Below are 25,824 nucleotides of genomic sequence, written 5' to 3' on the forward strand. Positions count from 1 at the left end.
GTGTCGACAGTAGGATTTAAGTTAATATGCAGCATTCAGTAGTCTTATAAAAAACCATAACCTGTCGGAAGATGCCATGAAGATAAAAAGGATAAAATACTCAAGCATAAATGTAGCAAAAATTCTGCAAAACCTATACGAAGAAAACAGTTTTTCCCCTAAATGTAGACCTGGACAAATGCAAAGTCTTGTCTTGTCTTGAAGATTCCACCAAGTGAGGAAGTCGGTTCCACGCGAGTGAGGAATACGTAAATGCAACCTTGCCCCGGGAAGTATCAGCAGGTTTTCCTCTAAGCTGGACAGAGTCGCTGGAAAGTGCTTGAAAGCGTAAACAAGTAGCAGTTGTCCAGACACCCCGGGTAGAGCATTATGTGAGGGAATGTGCTTTAGCCTCTATTAAAACGTCTTCAAAGACCCTCCCATCAGAACATCGTGGAACTGGTACCCGATGTAAAGAAAGGTGAGTGCTCCCAGCTCCGGCCTCTGAAGATGCCCCCAGGCGCCGACGTCCTGGTGACCGTCGTCAGTGCGGCCTCCGAATGCCGCTGCCCGTGGCGGAAGCCCGAGTTCTCCGGGCGAAGAGCTGTTTGCACGTCTGTGACAGGGACTTAAAGGATGGGCCAGGGACAGCTTGTGCCAATAAAGGGAGGAAGAAATTGAAGAGTGATAGCTCACATGATGAGGCCACGGGATGCAACATCGAAGGCCATTGGCCAAAGAAGCTGCAGCTAAGCATCAAAAGCATAATAAATGTGATGGATTTTAAATTGTCATCTACCTAAAGTATCACGATCTTAAAATGCCATTCTAAAAAAGGTAACTGAAACAAAACAACAACAAACATAAAACACAACTTCACTGGTCCCCGTTGCGAGGAAACTGGGGCACCGGTTCCTTAGGCAGAAGCATCCGTTTTAAAGGGACAGGATGAAGCGTTTGTTTGGCCTGCCCCTTTGGGACTTACTTCAAGTTAACCAAATACGCAATTTGAGGAGGACGAGTTCTCTTTTGGAGATGAATTCCAGACGAGGAGGAGGCACGGCAGAATTAGAAAAGCCTCCTCTTGAAGTCTCAGATGAAATCATTGATTTTAGCAAATGTCATGAGTAGATGAAACTAGCAGATGAAGATTCTAAGGACTCCCAGACAGCTGGGATAGACAGCTGTCCAAAGGAGACACGCAGGTGCCCCCAGGCACATGAAAAGACGCTCGGCACCCCTCGTTCTCAGGGACGTGCAAATCAGACCTCAGTGAGCTATCCCTTCACACCCCCTGCGCGGACCGTCGTCAGAAAGCCAGACGAGGACACGTGTGGGTGAAGCTGTGGAGCAACTGGAATCCTTGTACCCGCTGGGGGCACGGAAGAGGGTTCAGCCATCCTGGAAAACGCTCTCGAGGCTCCTCAGAAAATTACAAGTAGAACCACCAGCTGATCCAGGCATTCCACCCCTGGGTATTTATTCGAAGGAATTGAAATCAGGGTCTCAGAGGGCTCTTTGTACTCCTGTGTCATTGCAGCATTTCCGCAGCAGGCAGAACGTGGAGACAACGCAGATGTTTACGGGTGTGTGAAAAGGTGAGGAAAACGCGGCGAGCACGTGTGATGAAATGCTCCTCCGACACGATGACGAAGGGGACCTGCCGTTTGGGACGACTCGGGAGCGCCTTGACGCTGTGCTCAGCGGCACAGCCCGTCGGAGAAGGACGCACGCTGGGTGGCGCCACGCATCCGAGGGTGCGCAGCGGTCAGCGCGCGGCGTGCAGACCGGGGCGGTGGGTGCGGTGCCGGGCACTGCACCTTTGCTAAGACGGCGAGCCTGTGTCGCCTGTCGTTACTGTGTTGAGAAGAGGACGGATGGAAACCCCCCCGGGAAGACAGGGCTGTCCCAGCCCGAATCTTCTGGCCACTGTCAGCGTCGCTAAGTGCGGAAGAGTTTAGACCTTCTGTGTGTCCCGATGCTGTTTTCAGGTCCACACCTCCGCCTGCGCCCCGAGCCACCCTGTAGAAGGAAGTGGAGCCGCTGGAGGTAACTTCTGGCTTTTTCCAGCAAGTACACGGGTCACGGAAGATGAGAGGCTTTGCAGGAAGTCAGGCAGGCGGGTCCTGAAGATGGAACATTCTTCGGGACCCTGGACTGGGTTCTTCAGCGCGTCTGTGGCATGAAAAGAGAATGTCGGTTTGATCGTGGCCTTGACCAGTGGGGGAAAGATCAGTGTTGCTGTGAGGAGCTGAACCTGGGCAGCCTGGTCGAAAACCAGGGGTCCAGCCACTAGACTAGCGAGAGGCTAGAAGCGGACGTGTCCTCATCGTACCCGCTGAAAGCAAGGCTGTTTCAAGGAGGCACAGCCTGTGGAAACGGCTGTTAGAGTCACGGGGCGGCGTGTGGGAGAGCCCAGACAAGGCGTCGAAGTCGGGGGCAAAGACGTGCCTGCGGCCCTGAAAAGACGCCAGCACCACCACGGACGAAACACAGGAAGCAGCAGCAGCGACGCGGAAGAGGAGTGCGGGGGCGGCGTCCCCGAGAGGCGAGGACGGCTCTCCCGGTCTGTTTTCCTTTGGCCGGTGTCTTGTTTAAGTCTCCCCCGACCGGACACAGGACGCTCCCATATGCGTGGCATCTTTTGGCAGAGAGGGGCCCCGGAGCAAAGCGTCCTTGTGCCTGGCTGCCCTCCCTCTCGGACCCCGGGAGTCTCACTGCGCCTGTGCGATTGGGGCGCTCTCCTCGACCCCCGGGGGATCGGACGGTCATCGTGTCTTTCTGTCCGGCAGAGCTCAGCTCCCTGTTAGCGCTTTCCTTGGGGTGTCAGAGGGAAGCGAGGCCCCGTTTACTTGGCCTGACGAGTCCCAGCTGTTCTCAGCCCGGGGCCCCTCTGCCTCCTGCCTCACCCTGGGCGTCTGGCCCGGATGGGTACACGGGGTCGGTGCCATTCCAGCGGCCACGGTGCTCTGACGTGGTTTGCCGTGGTTGCTGTTGCCAGAGCTTGGTGGTTGAGGAGAGAAAGAGGGCTCGGGTCGAGTGACCTCACATCTTCCCGCAGAGCCCGGGCCTCCGGCTGGAACGAGGCAATGCGTCTGTCTCGGGGCGGTTTTACATACGTCTCGGTATCCAACCTTGAACATTTTGGCCCTCTGAGAAAAGCTTATTATTATTTTTTAACCAAATTCAGTGATCTGAAGGAATGTGCCCAATTTTGAGAAACGTCATTTCTGGAAGTATTTTAAAAAGCAGAGCAAGCGGCCGAAATGCTACAGTGGCTCCCTGTGGACGCCGTCCCTGCTGTCTCAGCAAGTGGAGCATTAGCTTGTGTTTGCAGCTCATGCTGTCTTCGATCCTGGGGGGGCTGCGGGTGGAGGGAGGACCAAGGCCGCGAGCTAGAACCTGCGCGATGAGAGCATGAACGAGGCTTCAGCCTCGCGGATACGGTTCAGCGGAATTACAAACAGCCCCAGCGAACTGGTGCTGTTTGTGGAACATTTGTCTTCTTCAGCAGCACATCCAGTCCTCACGCTCTCTGCGAAAATACTTTTGAGCAGTAAAGCATCTTTCCAGCAGCCGTGTGGTTTGTGCCACGTCCTCATCTTTTGCCGGAAAAAAATACCGCTTCCTTCCCCCCTTTCTCAGGACTTACTGGTTTAGCTTTGGAGCAACGTTTACTCTGTACAGGTTTTGTTTCAGGTTTCGTATGCTTCTTAGTACATTTTAGCTAAAACTACTGCTCTCTGATGGGGAGAGGTTGCTTCGTGATCAGTTAACTATTCTTGGTTACAGCTCTGACTAAAACATTTTGTTCTCTCCATGGATTGTGGTGAAATTGAATCACTTGCAGAATTCTTTCTTACTTTCCCACCAAATTGTGTAAAGCACATTTTGTCCTTTTGCACTGATCGCCGCCACCGCGCGCAAGTGCAGCTCGTGGCAAGTGTGCATCTAATAAAAAACTGCTGCTATTTGGAGCTGCAAACGGCTCTTTTCATGATTAGTTTGTTGTGACCAGAAAGATGCCTTTGACCCCACAACCTTCTGGGTGAAAGGACGTATTTCACTTAATCCTGTTTTCAAGTAGAACACCAAAGCGGGTTTCTTAAACCACTCTTACCTAGACTTGTTTTTCAAATACCGTGGTGTCATTTTATGTGTGTTTTGAGACGTCACGCAGATGCAGGCTGGTGTTCGCTCCCATTCAGATTTCAGTGAAAATGGGGCGTCTCGGCACGGACTTTTTGACGAGAGATGATTATGTCATGGAAGCTGATTAAAACGAAAGCACAAGCTCGACCCTCGAGCACAGGCTTCTCGTTTTCAGAGCTGCTCTTTGACGGCGGACCCCACCTGTCCAGCCTGCCCGCCCTGTCTGTGCTGTCCCCACTTAATACTGTCCACACGGCCCAGCCTTTCCACACGGCCTGCCCTGCCCTGTCCACCCTGTCCCCTGTCCGCCCTGTCCTCCCTGTCCCCACTGCCCCCGTCCCTGGGCTTTCAGGGCAGGCCGGAGGAAGCGGCTCCCGCAGGCAGAGCTCCCTCGTCCTGACTCTCCTGGGTCCTGCTCGACCAGAGAACTCTCACTCTCTTTCTCAGTCCGTTCTCCAGTGGCCCACGGGCAGGTTCCCCCAGCCTGGAAATGCCCGCGGAAGCCGCAAGCTTGCCCCCCCCCCCACCCAACGGTGTCCTCGTCCGGCTGTCCCGGCCACGCGGGAGCTGCGCCCGGCCTGGCCCCTGCCCCCGCCCTGGCCTGGCTTCTGGAAATGCCCTCTGGGGATTTTCTTCGGGCGTTTGCCTCCGTCTTTGCCTCGGCTTCCCCCTCCACACCTTGTGTAAACCCAGCTCACACTGGGGGCGTGAGCCCTTCTCCACCCCGACCAGGGACCAGGACGTGTCGGTCCCTGACACTGGCCTCTGCCCCGCTTCCCGCACTCGCAGCCGCCGCCAGACGTCCTCTGCAGGCCTGACGGTCCCCTACACTTAGAACCGGTGAGCTGTCCGCCTCCGGCCTCCGCTGCCCGGCACGCGGCCTCCCTCCCTGAGGTTCGGTCCGGTCCGGGGCAGTTTCCACCCCTGAGCTGCGTCCGGAGGGAGGCGTCCGCGGTGGTGAGAAATCTGGTTCCCCCTCCGGCCGTCACGGGGTCTGCGGGGACGAGGGTGGGTGTGCGTGCGTATTTAATAATTCGCCACATCTTCCTCCCCAGTTCACAGCTTCACTGGCGTGGAATTTATGGACAGGTCCTAAAGCCTTGTGAGGTACTCATTGGAATGGAATCGCTGTGCGCAGTTGTCGAGTCCTGTGTGGACGCCTGCTTCGATCTCTACGGGGCGTGTGCGGAGGAGCGAGATTATTGCCGGTTGGTGTAGGTTTGATTTTACTGGAAGCTGCTAAGAGGCTTCCAAAGTGGCTGTACCACCTGGACAGTGGAACACCGAATGTTCGGTGCTGGCAGGTGCACACACAGGTGCAGGTCGAGGGCCGGATGACAAATGACAGGAGACGCACCGAATGAGCGACCGATGACAGGAGACGAGAGAACAAATGGCAGGAGATGGGAGGCGTACAGAACGAGTGACAGGTGGCAGGGGATGGGAGGCGGCCCGAACGAGGCGAAGGCTCCCGAAGGAAGAGCCCGGTGTCCTGGCGGCGAGGTCAGACCCTGAGGTCGGGCCGCCGCGGAGTGGAGTCTGGAGGAGTTGCGTCCCGACCCCGTGGCTGCAGAGCCTGGGAAGCCCTCCAAGCCCTGGCGTCCTTGTCTGTGGAGCTGGGACAACAACCCTATTTTCTTTGCGGGGCCGCAGGGAGGTCCGCCGTCAGCGTCAGTGAGTGCGGGCTGTTGTCGAGCTCTGTATCTGATAATGGGAATGGGGGTGCCGTGAGGTGCGGTGGGACCCCCCGATGGTGCCGCGGGCAAGGATCCAGCGTTCTCACTGCAGCCGCTGGGTCCCCGCTGCGGTGTGGGTTCGCTCCCCGGCCTGGGAACTTGCTCATGCCGGGGGTGCGCCCTCCCCCTAAAGCGGAGTCCTTGTGATTCCCCTCTGCCCTCAGTCTACACAGCACGCAGTCCTGAGGCCCGAGTCCTGAGAGCTCCCCCAGAAACATGAGAACGCCCTCCCCGAGCCGTGTGGCCAGAGGGGCTCAGGCGATGGCCGAGTGACCAGTGACCACAGGCGTGGTCACTGGCAGCTCGTGAGTTGGAAGAAGCAGCTGAGCCTTCAGTCTGGACCCTCGACGGCTAGACGAGTAACCTGCTCCCTCCACGTCCCGGCCGCCTCGGGAAAATCCGAGACGGCGGTAATTTCTAACACGCCCGCCAGTCGCCGTGCTCCCCGGTTGTGACCTGCTTCGAAGATGGCGCTATGTTGGGCAAGCGTTCGGGCTATTCTAGCCCAGGGGTTCTCAGAGTGGGGTTCCCTGGGCCAGCCCCACGGATCTCTGGGAACTCGTTGGAAGAGCACAGTCTCAGGTTCTCACCCCGGTCGCTACGTAAGAACCTCCAGAGTGAAGCAGATGTATGCTGTTCAGATCAACACGTTTGGGCCAGAGGGGGGGAAGCAGACATTTCTCCACTTCAAGATATATGAAACGTCTGTTTGAAGACCTTATTTCGAAACCAGTGTTTAAGCCAATGACAGAATCACTTGGAAAGTCTAAATTTGAAGGACTCATCGGTAAACAGACCTTTGGGGGGAAGGGAATCAACCTTGAGGTCCTTCTCCTGCAGTGTGGCACTTCTCTTAATTAGCAGTACAATTCAGAAAATACTTGTTGGCACATTTTGTTACTAAATAATCAGAATGGCAGCAGGATGGTGTCACAATACCAGATTGTTCCTAAAATGAAGCATTCAACAGCGACTCCCGATATGTATCTTTTTTTTTTTTTTTTAGGGCCGCACCTGTAGCACATGGAGGTTCCCAGGCCAGGGGTCTAGCCAGCCTACACCACAGCCACGGCAACACAGGATCCGAACCACGTCTGCAACCCACCCCACAGCTCACGGCAACGCTGGATCCTTAACCCCCTGAGCAAGGCCAGGGATCAAACCTGCACCCTCATGGTTCCTAGTCAGATTCGTTTCCACTGCGCCACGACGGGAACTCCTTTTTATATGGTAATACCGTCAGAGAGGAGGGTGTGTTTTTATTTTTGGTTTTATCAACAGCTATGGAAAAATTCTAAATATTTGAATTGCTCAAATCCCAAACTGATTAGCAGGGAGCAAAGGATAGGCATTTCTCCCTCAAGTTTGTAGAAAAGGCCAATAAAACATACTTTTTCACTCAATTTGGGACTTCTGCGTAAGGTTGAAATGCAGAATATGTATTCTTTCCTTAAAATTAGTCATCAAATAGGAACATATGTTTAAAACTACGCATAAGGTGTCGTGGCAGCTGATGACCGATGACCGTTTGTGGTACATTCCCAAAGATGGTGCCCTTCGTCAAAGGGAAAAGAGGGAAGCACATTTCCTGACGTTACTTCGGCCTCTTGGACGGCAGGTCGGCAGCCCCCACCTGCGGCGCTGACGCCTGACTCGCTGCGAATGGCTGCTTTGCACGATTCCCGGCGGATCCTCGGCTTCCGCCACACACAGCGCCTGTCGTTTCTGTCTCGTAGGCTTACCTGTACGAGACCAGCTCCAGCACTTTCTCTCGCAGACTCGCAGGACACAGCGACACGGTCATGGCCGTGGCCTTCAGCCCGTCTGCCGTCCAGGTACCGTCTCTCCCATTCCGTAGCTTTTGTCCCAGACCGTGTTTTGGTGAAACTCTGAAATATTTAAGGTTACACGCGAGCTTTCATGGAGGGCAGGGGTATGAACTTAGGAAATAGAACTTTACTGGGAGAAGAGAAATCGAGAGTGTTTTCTCTTCCTGTGAAAATGTTTGTCTGTCATTTGGTGCCAATGGACCTTTGCTGTGAAATAAATAAAAATAAGGAGATGGCCACGGCCAGGAGGAGTGGAGGAGGAAGGCGTGTGCAGAGCAAGTAAAGGAAGGATTTTGCAACCCCCCCCCCCCGAAAAGAATTTAGATGCAGAAGGAGGACCACAAAATTTAAAGCATCTTAACTAGGAGAAATGATTAGGAGAGAGTAACATTAGTTGCAAATCAATGCAGAAAAGTGAATGATCTTGTATTAAAATGCAGAAGGAGTTTTTTTTTTTTTTTTTCCTGGTGAAAGATGTGAGAATATTATATATTAATTAAACTCAAGCATTTGAGAATATTGATTTGATTTTGCCCCTTTAAATTTGAAGCTTTGTGGGTTTTTTGTACTTTTTTATTACTCAACTGAATGTATCCCATCTGTAGTTGCATAATGACCCTAACAATCCAATTTCACAGGATTTCCCTCCCACCGCCCAAGCACACCCCCCACCCCCCAAGCTGTCTCCTCCAGAGACCACAAGTTTTTCACTGTCTGTGAGTCAGCATCTGTTCTGCAAAGAAGTTCAGTGTGTCCTTTTTTCAGATGCCACATGTCAGTGAAAGCATTTGATGTTGGTGTCTCATTGTATGGCTGACTCCACTTAGCATGATAATTTCTAGACCCACCCATGTTGCTAAAAATGCTGGTATTTCTTTCCTTCTAATGGCAGAGTCTTACTCCATTGTGTGTATGGACCACCTCGTCTGGATCCACTCCTCTGTGGATGGACATTGTGGTTGTTTCCATGTCTGGGCTGTTGCAAAGAGTGCTGCAGTGACCACGGGAGTACATGTGTCTTTGCGAGTCATGGTTTTCTCTGGATAGAGCCCAGGAGTGGGACTGCTGGATCAAGTGGTCGTTCTATGTTTAGCTTTCTGAGGCATCTCCATACTGTTTTCCACAGGGGTTGTGCCAATTTACAATCCCACCCACAGTGTACTAGGGTTCCTTTTTCTCCACACCTTCGCCAGCCCTTATTGTTTGTAGACTTTTTTGATGCTGGCCATTCTGGCTGGTGGAAGGTGGTACCTCCGAGTGGTTTTGATGTGCATCTCTCTAATAACGAGTGAGGTTGAGCCTCTTTCATGTGGTTCCTGGCCATCCGTATGTCTTCTTGGGAGAACTGTCTGTTTAGATCTTCTGCCCATTTTTTGATGGGGTTGTTTGTTTTTTTGCTATGGAGCTGCAGAAGGTGTATATAAATTTTGGAGATGAATCCCTTGTCAGTGGATTCACTTGCAAAGATGTTCTCCCTTTCTGTGGGTTGTCTTTTCGTTTTATTTAGGGTTTCCTTTGCTCTGCAGAAACGTTAAAGTTTGATTAGGTCTAAGTTTGAAGCTTTGATTCAGGGAGTACCATTCCCATGTGGTTGCATGTGTGTGTGTCATTGTGTGTGTCACTGTGTGTGTGTGTCACTGTAGTGTGTGTGTCATTGTGTGTGTGTGTAGCCGTCCCTTCCGTGCTGGTCCCTGTCCCTGCTTTGTTTACTAAGTGGACACTTGCAGGCCGGGGCGCGTTCTGGAGCCTGGCACGCGGTTCACCTTCCATTTGTCGAGAAGGTTGGTTGACAAGGTGAATGGATGACGCTTGTCATGGCAGTGACTGCGGAGCTCCTGTCAGTGTCACTTGAGGTCTCTTTATACCCCGTCCGTCCGTCCGTCCCTGGCCTGAGCGGAGCCCCGCACCGCCCTCCATGCCGGGCACTTGGGGTGAAGCTCCCCTGCCGCCCGTAGGCAGTCCGGCACTGCACCTGCGGTCAGGCTCCCGAGCGAGGCAGCCTCGTGCGTCTGGGCCCGCGTTTCTTCATTAATGCCACGTGTCGCTTTCCCGAGTTGAAGTCTGCGCGGTGTGTCTTCTGAAGTTGCCGGGTTCCTCTTGGGAGCCTTGAATGACACACAGCGGGGGACACTGGGGAGGGTCACGAGGGACGAGCCCACAGGCTGCAACGGGAGCTGGGCAGTGCTGTACAGGTGGCACACAGAAAACTCAGTGTTGGCTCGGAATACCTTTTAGCAGAACTGAACTGAGGAAAGTTTTTTCTTTTTCTTTTTTGCTTTTTTTTGTCTTTTTTTTTTTTTTTTTTTTTTTTTTTGCTATTTCTTGGGCCGCACCTGTGGCATATGGAGGTTCCCAGGCTAGGGGTCCAATCGGAGCTGTAGCCACCGGCCTACACCAGAGCCACAGCAACGCGGGATCCGAGCCATGTCTGCGACCTACACCACAGCTCACGGCAACGCCGGATCATTAACCCACTGAGCAAGGGCCGGGACCGAACCCGCAACCTCATGGTTCCTAGTCGGCTTTGTTAACCACTGCGCCACGACGGGCACTCCCCTCTTTTTTGCTTTTCAGGGCCGCACTGTGGCGTATGGAATTTCCCCGGCTCGGCTGTGAATTGGAGCCGCAGCCACCGGCCGACACCACAACCATGGCAATGCCAGATCCAAGCCAAGTTGTTGACTTACACCGCAGTTCACAGCAACGCTGGATCCTTAACCCGCTAAGCGAGGCCAGGGATCGAACCTGCGTCCTTGGATACTCATCGGGTTTGTAAACCACTGAACCACGACAGGAACTCCAAGGAACTTTTTGGAATACTTGAAAATTTTCAAGTAGAAAAAGCTGTGTAGGTCTCTCTTGCTATTGAGATTATTTTAATGAATAAAAGAAGCAAATGTGACACACGTAGAATTATGAGCGAAGGGGGTGAAGGAACAGACCGTGCTTCTCACGAAGTCTGGCAGCTGGCGAGGCCGAGGTTCCGCTTCCTCGTCTCAGGAACCAAGAGGCCACACACGACCTGGTTGGACGGCTTCAAATGCGAGTGCCTCTAGGGCATTTGCTGTACAGCTGTTATCGATGTTTGGGAATGATGAGAAAATAATCCAGCGCTACCTTTGCAATTAGAAATTTCTAACGAAGCCTCATTGTTCCGAAAGTTCTGTGTTTTGTCTGATCACGAGGCTCAGGAAGGTCCCCGAGGAGCAGTGACACGTCCTCGACATGGACCCAAGATGCGTTTAGAGGCTCTGGGTCTTGGTACCATATTTACCTGATTTTAGGATACGTGCTGTCTCTTCACTTACTTTTTCCGAAACCAGAGTGAACCCCAGAGTCCTGCTTTTCTGACTCGCTGTGCTCCAGGTATCGTGCGCAGAGGGTAAGATCCCAGACTCGAGCTTTGGCTTTAAAACGCCTACTAAGTGCTCCGTCAAACAAGAATTTGAGCTTCCTACTGTAGAAAAGACCCCTCTGAGCTCCAATCCAGGCATGTGAACATTTAAAATCCCTTTTAGGCCTGGAGGGTGGCTTGGGTTTCCTGACCAGCAGGGAAGGGCCAGGCGGGGCCAGGCCAGGCGAGTCACCTTCCACAGCTGAGGCTCTTGCATCTTGGCAGGGGGTGCCCTCACCTCCTAGGGGGCAGGGGGTGAGAACATGGGGGGCTGGCTCCATGGCAGACACCTCACAGGCACAAGGGAAGACAAATCAAGTTGTGTGGCAGGTCGAGCACCGCAGGAGAAGTCACACTTCCAGTAAGTGACAGGATGTGGGTGTACGTCCTCTGGATTAAGCGGAGTGGCCTCCGGAGCTCAGACGCCCCCCTCCCTCCCCGCTTCCCACTTTGCTTTCTTGTACTGCTTGGCGTCTCATGAATGTCATTCCCGCTGAGCTGTGTGGCCACTCTTCAAGCTCCCATGTCCCTGGTTGTGTGGTCAACTTGCCTTGGTGGCCGCTTGTGCCGAGTCCTGTGGGGCTGCATCACGGACTGTGGGGAGAGGCTCTCACCTGTCTGCCCACCTGCTGGCCACGCTCTGGAGGAGCCTCATTTAAGGCGGTGTCCGTGAAATCAGGGAAGCAGGCGTTGGTTTCTGTGTGTCAGAAAGGGGACCTGGAGCTCGCGGGACTTATTTAGGAGCAGGTAGAAAGCGGCTGGTCCAGGGCCGGTTTTGCCCCAGAGGCGTGGTGTGCCTTTGGGAAGGCAGGGGCAGAGTCCAGGACTAGTCTTCTCTTTTTACGTAAGTTTTAAATGAGAGATACAGTGTATCCCTTTGCACACATGGACGTTTGGAGCCCCCTGGAATAAGTTACTAGATGTGGTTCAAAAGTAGTGTGCTCCTCGGTGACGTGGCTCAGCTGTCAAGGGAAGACCTATGGGTCTCGTGGAAGCAGATTATTCCAGGACTGATGAAATTGCTCTCACGACGCCTACGGCTGAGAGGAAGCTCTGAAAATGAAGGCGGAATCCTAACAGCGCCCGGGGGGTACCGGGCCCCACAGAGTGGCTCAGACCCGAGGGGCTGCCAGGAAGCACAGCTGTGCACCACATGGGCCTGGTCCAGTGGGGCTCCAGAGCGAGTGGGGTCAGCTTTGGGTTGTGGACATGTGGGGAGCAGTGGGGTTTATCTTCAGATGTATCCATTGAGATATTTAACTGCTGATGGAAAAATGGACAGCTTTCTAGAGACTTACCGCCACCCAAACTGAATCAAGAAGAAACAGATCAACTGAGCAGACCAGTCACTAGAAATGACATTGACTATGTCATAAAAACACTCCCTACAAACCAAAGTCCAGGACTAGACGGCTTCACAGGCAAATTCTACCAAACATACAAAGAGGAACTTATACCCATCCTCCTTAAACTTTTCCAAAAGGCCGAAGAAGAAGGAACACTGCCAGAGACAGTCTGTGAAGCCCCCATCACCCTAAGACCAAAACCAAAGATACCACCAAAAAAGAAAATTATAGCCCAATATCTTCAATGAGTACAGACACAAAAATTCTCAACAAAGTATTAGCCAACCAAGTCCAACAACACATTAAAAAAGATCCCACACCACGACCAAGTGGGATTCATCCCAAGTTCACAAGGATGGCTTAATACATGCAAGTCAATCAGCGTCACACACCACATTAACAAAAGAAAAGTCCAAAACCACATGGTCATCTCAACAGATGCAGAAAAAGCATCCAACGAAATCCGGCATCCATTCAAGATAAAAACTCTTACTGAAGTGCGTACAGAGGGAACATACCTTAACATGATAAAAGCCATTTATGGCAAACCCACAGCCAATATAATACTCAATGGAGACAAGCTGAAAGCCTTCCTGCTAAAATCTGGAAGAGGACAAGGACGCCCACTCTCACCACTTTTATTCCACATAGTATTGGAGGTCCTAGCCACAGCTATCAGACAAACGAAAGAAATGAAAGGTATCCAAAGTGGGAGGGAAAAGGTAAATTTGTCATTCTACGCAGATGACATGATACTATATGTAGAAAACCTGGAGTTCCTGTCGTGGCTCAGTGGTTAATAAATCTGACCCAGGTTCGATCCTTGGCCTCACTCAGTGGGTTAAGGATCCGGTGTTGCCATGCCCTACGGTGTAGGTCACAGACGTGGCTCGGATCTGGCATTGCTGTGGCTGTGGTGTCAGCCGGCGCTGTAGCTCTGATTCGACCCCCAGCCTGGGAACCTCCATATGCCACAGGTGTGGCCCTAAAAAGACACATACAGACAAAAAAGAAGAAGAAAAGAAAATCTGAACAAAAATGACTCCACACAAAAATGACTTGAACGGATCGATGATTTCAGCAGAGTAGCAGGACACAAGATTAACCTTCAGAAATCGGCTGCATTTCTGTACACTCACAAGGAAATACTAGAAAAGGAATGTGAAGCTACAATAGCTTTTAAAATTGCACCCCCCAAAATTTAATGCTTAGGAATAAGCCTGACCAAGGAGGGAAAACAGATTTAAGAATCTTCATAGTTAATTTATGCCGGCTGAGATTATGGCCAAGCAAGACTGTTATCTCCAGCAAAAAAAGATGTGTGGTGTTCCCGCCCCGAGAAAGGGGAACAAGGGCCACGCTGCAAAGGGACAGGTGCCCGGGGCAAGGGTGGCAGCTGGGGAGGGCCGGGAAGCGAGCTGAGCCGTGGGGGAGAAATGGACGCGGTGGGCTGGGGTGTGAGGGAGTCACAGATATAACTTGACCTGTGTCATCCGATGGCTCTGAGCTACCCGTCTCCACCGTCAGCTTCATCTGGTGTCAGTTAGGAAATAAGGAAGGAAATAGCAGCAACAATGAAAGGTAGTAGAAAGCTCTGTCTTACTGATGGTGGATATTTAGGGTATTTAGTGTTTATTTTCCACTTTCCATCCATAAATCATGTGGGATTTATTACGGGAAAGTTTCCTTTGGTCTTTCCAGCGCTCCTGGGTTGCGTGTAGCCCTGTCACTAGTGTCACCCTGGAACACAGAGCAGAACACGGGCGATCTCACTAGTTCACGAAAGAGACGAGGTACAGACGAAGGCAGGCGTGTGTGCTCACAGCCAGTGTGCACGGCGCGGCTTAGGCTGCAGCGCGACGTGTCCTGGCGAGGACGAGACAGGAGAGGTCGTGGGAGGCTGACCCAGGACAGCGGGGGTCCCTCCTGTGCCGGCCAGGAAAAGTAAAGAAACGGGAGTTTGATAACTTCTGACTGTGCCTTAAGGTCGTGAGACGTCCCCGTGGCCGTGTACACTGCTCTTGGTGTGGTAGGTGGCGTCTCGATGTGTGCCTTTGGGCACACACAGTGTCTTGGGCATCTAGGTCCATCTTCTCAAGGCCGTTAGGCTTCGTAGTGCCGAGTGGAATAGCAAAACTTCCGATGAGTAGAGACAAGTGCTTCTCGAAGTGTTTGTTTCCTCACCGGCTTCGGTTCTTAACACTTCCTTTAGCTCGCATTCATCATCTAGACATGGTGTCCCAGCCTTTGATCTGCCTTTCTGGGAATACTGGGGAGACTGTGCATTTATCACATGCTGTTAGGTGTTTCAAGCTTTTCTTTTCTTTTTCTTCCTTGTTTTTGTTTTTGTTTTTAGGGCCGCACCTGCGGCATATGGAGGTTCCCAGGCTAGGGGTCCAGTCGGAGCTGTTGATGCCAGCCTACACCACAGCCACAGCAATGCTGGATCCTTAACCCACTGAGTGAGGCCAGGGGTCAAATCCTCATCCTCACGGATCCTAGTCGGGTTCGTTTCTGCCGCTCCACGACGGAACTCCCCGGTTGTTCTAGCTGTTGATTGAAAACGGACACTTTGTCCTTTGTATTATAGTCAGTGTTTTTTTCCAGGTTTGGTTTTGCTCTTTGTTATCTTGCTTTTTCTTTCAAAAATTTTCTTGACTGAAAACTAGGAGGATGTGGCGTTCCCATTGTGGCGCAGTGGTTAACAAATATGATTGGGAACCATGAGGTTGCGGGTTCGATCCCTGGCCTCGCTCCGTGGGTTAAGGATCGGGCGTTGCCATGAGCTGTGGTGTAGGTCGCAGAGGCGGCTCGGTCGGATCTGGCTGTGGTGTAGGCCGGCAGCTACAGCTTGGATTAGACCCCTAGCCTGGGAACCTCCATATGCTGCAGGTGCAGCCCTAGAAAAGACCAAAAAAAAAAAAAAAAGACAAGAAACCCTCAAAAGCAAAAAAGCTATGAGGCTGTGATTTAGGTCACCTGCTTCCGTTAGGCCATATGCCACTCGGAAGGTTGGACTGAGCTCCGCCAGGGACGAAGAACCTAGTTCTGCGCGGGGGACGGTTTTCAGCCGCCTTGGATTTAGGGCTCGAGGTACCAGGGATCCTTCCCCACCGCGGGCTCCGAAGTCCCCCCGAGGGGCTCTCGCGAAGCTGTTGCTCAGGGGCGGGGGGGGGGGGGGGTGCTTGGCGAGGAGCAGGCGCTTCCTGGAGGAGCACCGCCACCGCCTGGTGGTCAGGGCTCCGGGTCCTGCCCTCTTGCCGCGTGGACGGGAGGGTTCCGAACTTGCTAAGATAACGCAGAGGAGTCGCTGAAAGCAGCATGTCACCTGCGAAGAGCAGAAGATTTGCTGCCCGTAGCGCTGGACCCGGCGCCGGTGGCCACCCCGGTCCTCTCGTGGCCTCAGAGAGGGGAGCAAACGTCCCGTTTCTCAGCCACCTCTGCCCTGTGGGCCCCGAGCTCTGGACGACTCCTCTCTGTTGACATGTCTGCGTTTTAGTCCCGTGTTAGTCCCTGTGTTTGTTCTGGTTCAAAGTTCGGTTTTTCGCTTGTGGAGAATTTGAGGGGAGGCGCTGCCCTCCCGTCGATGCTCTGCGCCCGTGGCCTCGATGGGGGCTCCGGAGGCGGCGCGAGACGAGCTGGGCCCAGGCGCCTGCGCTGTGGTCCCAAGGCCGGCAGGGCGGACGAGGAGGAAGGGCACTCGTCAGGCGATGGGGCGCAGGCGGGTGCGGGGGCCTCAAGGCCCTCGAGGGTTCTCGGCAATGTTCGCTGCCTGCACACGAGGCAGAGAGGTCAGGCCGTTAGGACCTGGATCTCAGACCCGGGACCCGCCAGGCCCTGGGCCGGGAGACCTGCGCCAGCTCCTGCAGGCCTGGGTGCCACCCCTGCCCCATGCCACCCCAGCTCACCTCAGATTGCAGAATGTTTCTTTTTGGTCAGAATTAGATGTAGAGGTAGGTCCATCCAAGCCACATCATTGATAGATTTTCATAAATTTAGGAATCATCTGAGAATAAGCGATATTTAAGGTGTTTGTAAATGTTTGAAGGATTTTGGTATATTAAAATGTTTGAAGGATTTTTATGTATATGATATAAAATTAAAATATTTTGATTTGAAGTGGGAACTGACTCTACACTTGTGATCTTTTTAGTTGAGAAAAATAAGAAAATGACACTTAAGTTTGTGAACAGCATTTTCTTTTTTTTTTTTTTTTTTCTTTTCTTTTTAGGTCCACACCTGCGGCATGTGGACGCTCCCAGGCTAAGGATGGAATCAAAGCTACAACTGCTGGCCTACACCACAGCCACAGCAACATGGGATCTGAGCCACGTATGCGACCTACACCATAGCTCACGGCAACGCTGGATCCTTAACCCACTGAGCGAGGCCAGGGACCGAACCCGCAACCACATGGTTCCTAGTTGGGTTCATTACCACTGAGCCACAATGGGAGTCACCATATTTCTTTTTTTTTTTCTTTTTAGTGTCCTACATTTGGCATATGGAAGTTCCCGGGTTGAATTGGAGCTGCAGCAGCTGGCCCACACCACAGCCATGGTAACACAAGATCTGAGCTGCATCTGAGACCTGTGCTGTAGCTTGTGGCAACACTGGGTCCTTAACTCACTGAGGGAGGCCAGGGATCAAACCCTCATCCTCAGAGACAATGTCGCATGTCCTTAACCCACTGAGCTGTAATGGGAACCGCAGGAGTCATCGTATTTCTCTGTTTAGTTTATTCGATTTTTGAGAATTAAGAACTAGGGAGCATTTTGTTTTATTATTTTCGTAATTTAAAGTATGCAAGAAAGTGTAATATATTAAATTTGAAGTGAAGCTTGACAGTTTTAAACCAATTTAAATTATATCAAATGATCCCCCAGGGATGTTAGCTGTTCGTCATGAGTAAATTTAACATCAGTCAGAGGCGACTTTGCATCTGTGATTGTTGAAATCCACTGGATTTCTAAATATCATAAATAAGAAACTACGTTAAAGCCTTAAAGAAATTAGGTTTTAAACTCTGAACCTTTCATGGACTGGATGAGGGTTTAAAACCGTCCTGGGGCATCAGAAGCTGGTGCTGCCCTGGTGCCCCAGCAGGACCCGGGTTGCAGAGCTGGTCTTTCTGGCATTAATATTTCCTTTGTGGGACCCCATTCACCTGCTCCTGGGGCGGCGCTGGGGGCTGCTTCTGCTGTGCAGGGTCCGCGGCCCAGAGCCAACAGGGGCATCGTTCTGCCTTAAATCACATCCCCCGCAAGCCTGGATTTAAAACCAGGTCACATGCCGCGTTCCACCCAGAAAATGTACATTTGTGGGACCCGACGTGAAAGGACAGTATGTTTTCTCGATGAAACCACTAAGCGTAAATACTGAGAAAGGCAGTGCAGCCCTGCCAGCTGCCACCCAGATGCGGCGACGCTGAGGAATTGCGCCGCCGGACGCCCGCCTCTCTCTCCTCCGGAATCCGCACGTCCCGGGTCAGGCCTTCGCTGTTTGCCCACCGCCTTCGTCTGCCCCCCGACAGGAGAAAGCGAACATCCCCAGCCGCTGTGCCTCCCCTGCCTCCGCGCCGAGGATGGGTTTCCATGGCAGCCGTGACGTCACTCCCTGGCGGATTTTAGCGGCCGAGGGGCAGGTGCATCTTCAGGTGCTCGTCTTCCGCCCGCGCCGGCTCGCCTGCTGACGCCTGGAATGGACGGGCCACTGCTGGCGGTCCCCTCTCGAGCTGCCCTTTTGCACGTGGAGTCACAGCCCCAAACGGACGCAGGGGAAGAGGTGCCGAAGGGGAAGGTCCTCAGGAGAAGGAGCTGCGCAGGACCCCCGCCGTTTGCGAGCCAGGGTCGCGAGCGGCTCCGCGCGGGGCCGTGGGCGGTTCTCGGGGTTTCTTCACGCTCAGTGCGGCTGCATCGTTTCAGAGGGCGGAGAGCGTGGCGGAAATTTATTTCTCAGTCTGCCTCCTTTCTCTTGTGGTTAGGGGGAAGTATCTTCCAGGTTCTGTGCTAGAATGTCTGTGGCCGGTGCCCATTTGCGATCTTATAATGTTTCAGCTTTTCATCTTTTCTGTCTGGTTGGAGAGTGTTAGGGAGGCCCATTTGGGGTCCCAGCCTGGATCCGTGTTAACCTAGAACTTCCACAGCAGCAAACTATTTCGAAGGAACTTGAGGACCCATCCTGTGATGATTTTATGTGTCGATTTTTTAACTGGGCTGAAAACCCCCGAGGCTGGTTAGCCGTGATTCTGGGAGTTTCTGGACGAGATGAGCATGGAGTCTGTGGACTCAGGAAGCAGGTCCCCTGTTCAGGACAGTGGGCCTGGTCCGCTGTGCCCAGGGCCCAGGGAGGACAGGAGGGGGGGAGCATGAAGTTGCTCCCCTCTTGAGCTGGGCGTCCACCTCCTCCTGCCTGGACGCCAGTGCCCCTGGTCCTCAGGCCTCCACCCTGGACTGAACTGCCCACCAGCAATCCTGGCCTCCAGCCTGCAGGTGGTGGATACTAGAGCCTCCAGCCTCCCAGGCTGCAGGGCCACTTCCTACAAAGAATCTCTAATGTGTATCAGTCCTGCTGGCTGTTTCTCTGGAGAACCCAACAGAGCTTCTTATTCAGAATTTTATGCTGGATAAAAAGCATTACTTCTGAAGTTTATATACTTTATGTACAAGAAAACCAGGTGCGGTGAGCCTGGTCCCGGGGGCGGGGACTCTCCCCTGGTTCTCGCTCTGGCTAAGGAGCTGGCAGACCCCCAGCAGCTGCCTTGTTTCCAGCCAATGGCCTCCCCTGCCCTGGCTGTTGTATGCCTTTTTTTTGGTTTTGGTTTGCTTTTTTTTTTGCTTTTTAGCAAACCCACGGCGTATGGAGGTTCCCAGGCTAGGGGTCCAGTCGGAGCTACAGCTGCTGGCCTTCACCACAGCCACGGCAACTCAGGATCCTTAACCCGCTGAGCGAGGCCAGGGATCAAACACACAACCTCATGGTTCCTAGTAGGATTTGTTTCCACTGCGCCATGACGGGAACTCCTGTATGCCTTTTAAAAAAAGATTTACAATAAAACCGAGCACGTTAAACTACTTATTTTGTTACTGGTGTTCAGCCCCCAGTTTTGAATGTCTGCACTGCGTTAATGTACACTTTTGAGAGATTTTATTTGATCGAAGTATAGTTGGTTTACGACGTTGTGTCAGTTTCAGGTGTGCGGCAAGTGATTCCGTTGTACGTGCTCCTTTTCGCATTCCTTCCGTCACAGCTTTTACCGCACACTACTGAACATGGGTCCCTGTGCTCTGCGGTGGGACCTGTCGTCGAACCATTCTATATGCAGTAGGTGTCATCTGCTGACCCCAGACGCCCAGTCCCACCCTACCCCTTCGGCAGCCACAAGTCTGGTCTCTGTGCCTGTGAGTCTGCTTCTTTTTTTTTGGTCTTTTTGCTATTTCTTTGGGCCGCTCCCGCGGCATAGGCTAGGGGTCGAATCGGAGCTGTAGCCGCCGGCCTACGCCAGAGCCACAGCTGTAGCTGCCGGCCTACACCAGAGCCACAGCAACACGGGATCCGAGCCGCATCTGCAACCTACACCACAGCTCACGGCAACGCCGGATCATTAACCCACTGAGCAAGGGCAGGGACCGAACCCGCAACCTCATGGTTCCTAGTTGGATTCGTTCACCACTGCGCCACGACGGGAACTCCCTGTGAGTCTGCTTCTGTTGCACAGTTAAGTTCATCTGTGCCGTATTTGAGATTCGATGTATAAGTGATACCACGTGGTATTTGTTCTTCTCTGACTTCCTTCACTAATCTCTAGGCCCGTCCATGTTGCTGCAAATGGTACTATTTCATTCTTTTTTGTGGCCGAGTGATATTCCAGCATATAACATGTGCCACATCTTCTGTATCCATTCGTCTCTTGGTGAACACTGGGGTTGCTTCTGTGCCTTGGCTGTTGTGAATAGTGCTGTGGTGAACATTGGGGTGCCTGTATCTTTTTGAATTATGGTTTTCTCCAAATACATGCCCAGGAGTGGGATTGCTGGCTAATACGGTAACTCTGTTTTTAGTTTTTAAAAGCCTCCGTACTGGTCTCCATAGTGATTGTACCAATTTACATTCCCCCCTCAGTGCAGGAGGGTCCCCTTTTCTCCACACCTTCTCCAGCATTTGTTTGTAGATTTTTGGTGATGGCCACGCTTACTGGTGTGAGGTGGTACTCCACTGCAGTTTTGGTCTGCGTTTTTCTCTAACAGCCAGTGATGCCGAGCATCTTTTCGTGTGCCTGTTGGCCGTCTCTGTGTCTTCTTTGGAGAAATGTCTCTTCAGGTCTTCTGCCCATTTTTTGACTGGGTTGTTTGTTTGTTTGTTTTTGTTGCTGTTGTTGAGTTGTAGGAGCTATTCGTATATTTTGAAAATTAAGCCTTTGTCAGTGGCAAAATTTGCAAATATTTTCTCCCAGCTCATGGTCTGTCTTTCTGTTTATGGTTTCCTTTGCTGTACAAAAGCTTCTAAGTTTCATTAGGGCCCATTTGTTTATTTTTGCTTTTCTTTCTGTTGCTTTGAGAGCCTAACCTAAGAAAACATCTGTACGGTTGAAGTCAGAGAATGTGTTGCCTGTGTTCTCTTCTGGGAGTTGGATGGTGTCTTGTCTTATGTTTCAGTCTTGAAGCCATTTGGGGTCTATTTTTGGGCATGGTGTGAGGGGGGTGTTCCAGCTTCACTGATTTTGCGTGGCTGTCCAGCTCTCCCAGCACACCTGCTGAAGAGCCTGTCTTTTCTCCATTGTATATTCTTGCTTCCTCTGTCGAAGATTAATTGACCGTGAACGTGTGGGGCTACTTCTGGGCTCGACTCTGTCCCGCCCCTGTTTTTGTGCCACTACCCCACTGTCTGCAGCACGGTAGCTTTGCCCTGTTGTCCGAGGCCTGGGAGGGTTATGCCTCCTGCTTTGCTCCTTTCCCTCCGCACTGCTTTGGCAGTTCTGGGTCCATACATCTTAGGATTATTTAATGCACACTTTGGCAGTTGTTCCTGGTCAGGCACAGACCGTGGATGTTATGTGCTGAGTTCTCCAAACTGAAAATCTGACCGTCCTCGTATGGAAAGAATGTCTCCAGTTTACGTTGCTTCTTGGATGCCTCGGTGACGAGGAAGACAAGTGAGTAAGGCACTGGGATGAGGACCAGGGGTGAACCTCCCCACAGCGATGGGTACCCCCCCACAGCGATGGGTACCCCCCCACAGCGATGGGTACCCCCCCACAGCGATGGGTACCCCCTCACAGCGATGGGTACCCCCCACAGCGATGGGTACCCCCCACAGCGATGGGTACCCCCTCACAGCGATGGGTACCCCCCCACAGCGATGGGTACCCCCCCACAGCGATGGGTACCCCCTCACAGCGATGGGTACCCCCCCACAGCGATGGGTACCCCCCCACAGCGATGGGTACCCCCCACAGCGATGGGTACCCCCCCACAGCGATGGGTACCCCCTCACAGCGATGGGTACCCCCTCACAGCGATGGGTACCCCCCCACAGCGATGGGTACCCCCCCACAGCGATGGTCATCAGCTGCCTTGGAAGCCCCAGCCTCTGTGCTGGGCGCGCAGTGCTGCTGGTTTTAATAGTTGAGCCGGAGTGCGTGCGGAACTGTTCCCCACAGTGTGTTCTCTTTTGCGGGGGGGAGACTTAGGCCCAGATTTGTGTGATAATCGCAGTACAGTGTGGACGTTGGTAGAGACGGAGAGCGGCTCGCCCTGGGCTGGGGGTCCTGGCCTCAGTCGAGGTGAGCTTGCTCACGCGGCGTGCACACCTGCCCATCACCTTGCAGTGGGAAGTGCTTTGTCCTCGGGACGTGATGCGTGTGTGGTGGTGCCCGCGCCTGGCACAGTGGGGCCCAGGCCTTGTGCTTCCTCACGCTGGAGTTGAAAGCCCACATCCGGCTTCCCGCGCTGTGGGGTGTAGCAGCACAGATGCCTCAGTGGGTCTCAGCGCACCTCTTCATGAGCGGGAGGTCAGTGAAAACTTACAAATGGCCACCATCAGGATAGGCCTGTGTTTTCTCGGATGTGTCACAGTTTGAGGGCCGGAAGCACCATGAGAATCTGGCCCGGGTCCACAAGGGCACACGCCTGTTCTGTGACTGTGGCAGGTGCTGGGGTTGCCAGGCGCCTTCTCGGGGAAGGTGGGAGAGGCCCTGGAGCGCCCGCTCGTGCACGGGGTCTGGACCCCTGCCTCCCCAGGCACCCCCGTGCCGGAGGAAAGGGCTGTGGGCCTCCTGCTGTCTCCCAGAACTACCCTCAAGGTGTTTAGAAACCAGAGGTGGAACTTTTTGTGGTGTATTGTGTACGTTGCAAAATGCTTCTTTGTGACATAATTGGTCAGAGGGTTCCTTTAATGTCTCATTGTTCACAGCCAAGAGCCTGGGTTATTAAAAAAATGATACTGAAGGTGAAAGTTGAACGTGTAACATCGATCAATGAGCAACAAGTGCTTGGTTTACACAACTCACTTTTTCACACGCGGCTCTTTAGGAAGAGCCGCTAGAGGGGGACTGCGGCCGCCCCGTGTGCAGACTCAGCCCTGCCTCCGAACCGAACCGTCGGCAGGAAGCAGCTCCGCGGCGGCGGCGGCGGTCAGGACGTGGAGTCGAGGTTTTTGATGCCCGGGAGCTGACCTGGCAGAGGAGACCTAACGATCCCGTGACAGACGTGACGCCCTAAACCAGTAAGGGACCAGGGCGGCCGGGGTCCTGACGTGTGTGGAGAGAGGGTCCGTTTCCTTAGTGTTTCTCCTTTGGAGCCCCGGGTGGGACTAACGCTGAAGTCCAGTCTTCTGATGACTTGACTTAGGAAGCTTCCTCTTGGTTTAAGGTCTTACCGGAAAGAGGCCCTGCAGTCAGGAGTCGGCCTTGCCGTCCAGGCAAAACCACATAAAACGGAATTAGCGTTTCGTTCGCTGGGGAGAGAGGGCCGCGTTTCTCAGCCGGTTCTTGGCTGCTGATGGGCAGACGACGTCAGGACCAACAGGGGGCCATTCGAGTGACGTGGTGACCCGTCTCCCAGACCTACAGGCTCCTGAAGCCTCAGGGGACAGTTGCAGCCGAAAGGCTGAGAGAACCGGCTCCAGGGTCTCTGGATGTACCAGCATCCAGGCGGGAGGAGGTGGATGCCCAGTTCAGGTGGGGAGTGACTTCATCCTCCCCCGTTTCTGTCCTCCCTGGGCCCACTGCCCTGGGCAGGGCCCCTGCTTCCTGAGTCCACAGATGCTGTGCTCCTGGCTGGCGCCTTCAGTGACAGCAGCACCTCGGAGGCGGGTCCCTCCTGGGGTTGGGTGCACAGTGTCAGCAGATGCCCACGCACGCCCGTCTGACCTTCGTCAGGACGTCCTCAGTTTGTGAAACGACGGGGACCCAGATGTGACACTGGCCAAGGCCCCTCGTGGCACCTTCAGGATGCGTGACCCTCAGCCCGGCTGTGTCATCTGTGCTCAGGGTGACCTGGGAGCAGACTGATTCCTTCATTTATGGGCGATGCCAGAACCAGGCAGCGCCAGGGTGCTCCACAGGTGGGGAGGCAGGGGCCAGAGCCACGTTCCAGAAGCTGACGAGTCTGGCCAGGGTCACCCCAGGACGGGTGGGGTCCAGCCGAGCTGTCGCACTGGTGTCAGGCAGGCAGGTGGCGAGCAGCAGTGGCCAGAGCCAAGCAGAGGGCCTGCACCTGCCCTGTGGGTGTCGGCACCTGCCGTGGCACCCAGGGGCCTCAGGAAGGGGGGCGGGTCACCCACGAGGTGTGGGTGCAGCGGTGGCGGGAGGAGTCCTGGAGCCAGAGCTCTGACGGTCGTCATGGGGCGGCTGTCCTCTGGCGAAGGTTCAGTCCTGTCCGTCGCGCAGTTTCGGTCCCAGGTGCCCAGGAAATGTGACTGTGCCTTTGCAACCCTCCCCACCACGGGGCAGCTGTAATTCCTTAAATTCCCTCCAGCGTGGGTTCCAGGATTACAGAGTTAAGCCAGCCTGTGAACTTGGAAACTAGGTTTCCTGATCCTCTTGGCTGGGTCTTTACATTTTAAAATATGGAAAAAAATCTACTTGGACTAAACAGTCCTTCCAAATGAGGCTGGCGGGAAGCGGATGTGTGCGCCCGTGTCCAAGGGTCTCACCACTGGAGCGCCTCGCCCATCTTTTATCGCCGGTGAGGTGCAGCCCGTGGCTCCTGACCACGACGTCCAGGGACCCTCGCGTGGGCCGTCTCCGCAGGACGCGCCCCGTCCTTGGCCAGGAGGCCTGAGCTCAGCACGGGCGCGGTGTCGTCTGAGTCGGTGCAGCTGGCATCTGAAGCCCTGGGACCGCTTTTTATTGGGAATATTTGCTCCTATGAGACCCGGGCTCACCCGTAGCTGCTCACCCAGGTTTCACGGTCACGTTCTGACTGTTTCTGTTTTTCTGTTCTGTCTCCTTTGCCTCTGGTTTGAGTCAGTGATCCTCCCACCCCGGGCCCTTAGAAATGCAGGAGCCCCGCCGAGCAGATTAAGTCAGGTCTTGGTCATGTCATGGAAGTGCTGGGGGGCTGCCTGCTGGGGTCTGGAGGTCCCGGGGGGCTGGGGTCTGAAGGTCCCGGGGGGCTGGGGACTGGAGGTGCTGGGGGCTGGGGGGCTGGAGGTCCTGGGGGGCTGGAGGTCCTGGGGGGCTGGGGGGCTGGAGGTCCTGGGGGGCTGGGGGCTGGAGGTCCTGGGGGACTGAAGGTCCTGGGGGGCTGGGGGGCTGGAGATCCCAGGGGACTGAAGGTCCTGGGGGGCTGGGGGCTGGAGGTCCTGGGGGGCTGGGGCTGGAGGTCCTGGGGGCTCTTGCTGGTGCGAGGCTCTGGGGGTGGCCCTGGGCGAGCCTGCCCTCAGGAAGCAGGCTTTCTCGGGGTCGCCTCTTCCTTCTGTTCCTCCTCCGTCTGCGAGCGGCCTCTGAACGCCTCGCCCTTTCCCTCACTGCGGTCTCTGGGCTCTTGCCAAAGGCCCTGACTCATCTCCTTTGCAGTCGGGCCGCCCCCAAAGCCGTCAGCTCTGCCAACCCCACATTCCGACAGCCGACCGCGAGTTCTGCTCCAGGGCCTGCCCCCCCCACCCCCCGCCTCCGCTTGACCTGTGACCGCCGCCCCCGGAGCTGCGTTCTTGACCCCCACCCTCGCCAGACATGAAGCCACTGATGCCCAGACCCCCAGACCCCTCCTGATCTCCCTGCCCCGCTCCGCGCCCTGGCGGCTGCAGGTGCCACAGGCTTCCTCCCCGGCTCCGGGTCCGCACCGCCCGGGGCCGCCGCCGTCACGTCCTAGCCCCGGCCTCTCCGCCCTCCGCCTGTGCACTTCTTCTCCTGTTCGTTTTGCTCAGAAGGCCTCCTAGTTTCCCGT

General features: G+C 54.1%; 1 protein-coding gene across 20 annotated transcripts in view; it reads left to right on the forward strand.

Annotated features, from left to right (window-relative positions):
- Positions 1-25,824, forward strand: part of WDR27 (WD repeat domain 27) — a 140,470-nt gene that overhangs the window by 67,891 nt on the left and 46,755 nt on the right. For 12 of the 20 annotated variants that reach the window (XR_007133471.1, XM_047769702.1, XM_047769696.1 and 9 more), the window contains one exon: positions 7,604-7,702. The exons of 4 other annotated variants lie outside the window; for them this stretch is intronic. Coding sequence is in view for 13 of the 16 variants with exons in the window: in XM_047769702.1 (XP_047625658.1) it covers positions 7,604-7,702 (99 nt within the window). In the remaining 3 variants the exon portion in view is untranslated. Of the gene's footprint in view, positions 1-1,519; positions 3,955-4,920; positions 5,089-5,186; positions 5,340-7,603; positions 7,703-21,454; positions 21,638-22,262; positions 23,079-25,824 lie in introns of those variants that run through there. 4 more of the 20 variants (XR_007133469.1, XR_007133470.1, XM_047769701.1 and 1 more) reach the window with 4 other exon arrangements.

Source organism: Phacochoerus africanus, chromosome 2, assembly GCF_016906955.1.
Source record: "Phacochoerus africanus isolate WHEZ1 chromosome 2, ROS_Pafr_v1, whole genome shotgun sequence".
NCBI lineage: Eukaryota > Metazoa > Chordata > Mammalia > Artiodactyla > Suidae > Phacochoerus > Phacochoerus africanus.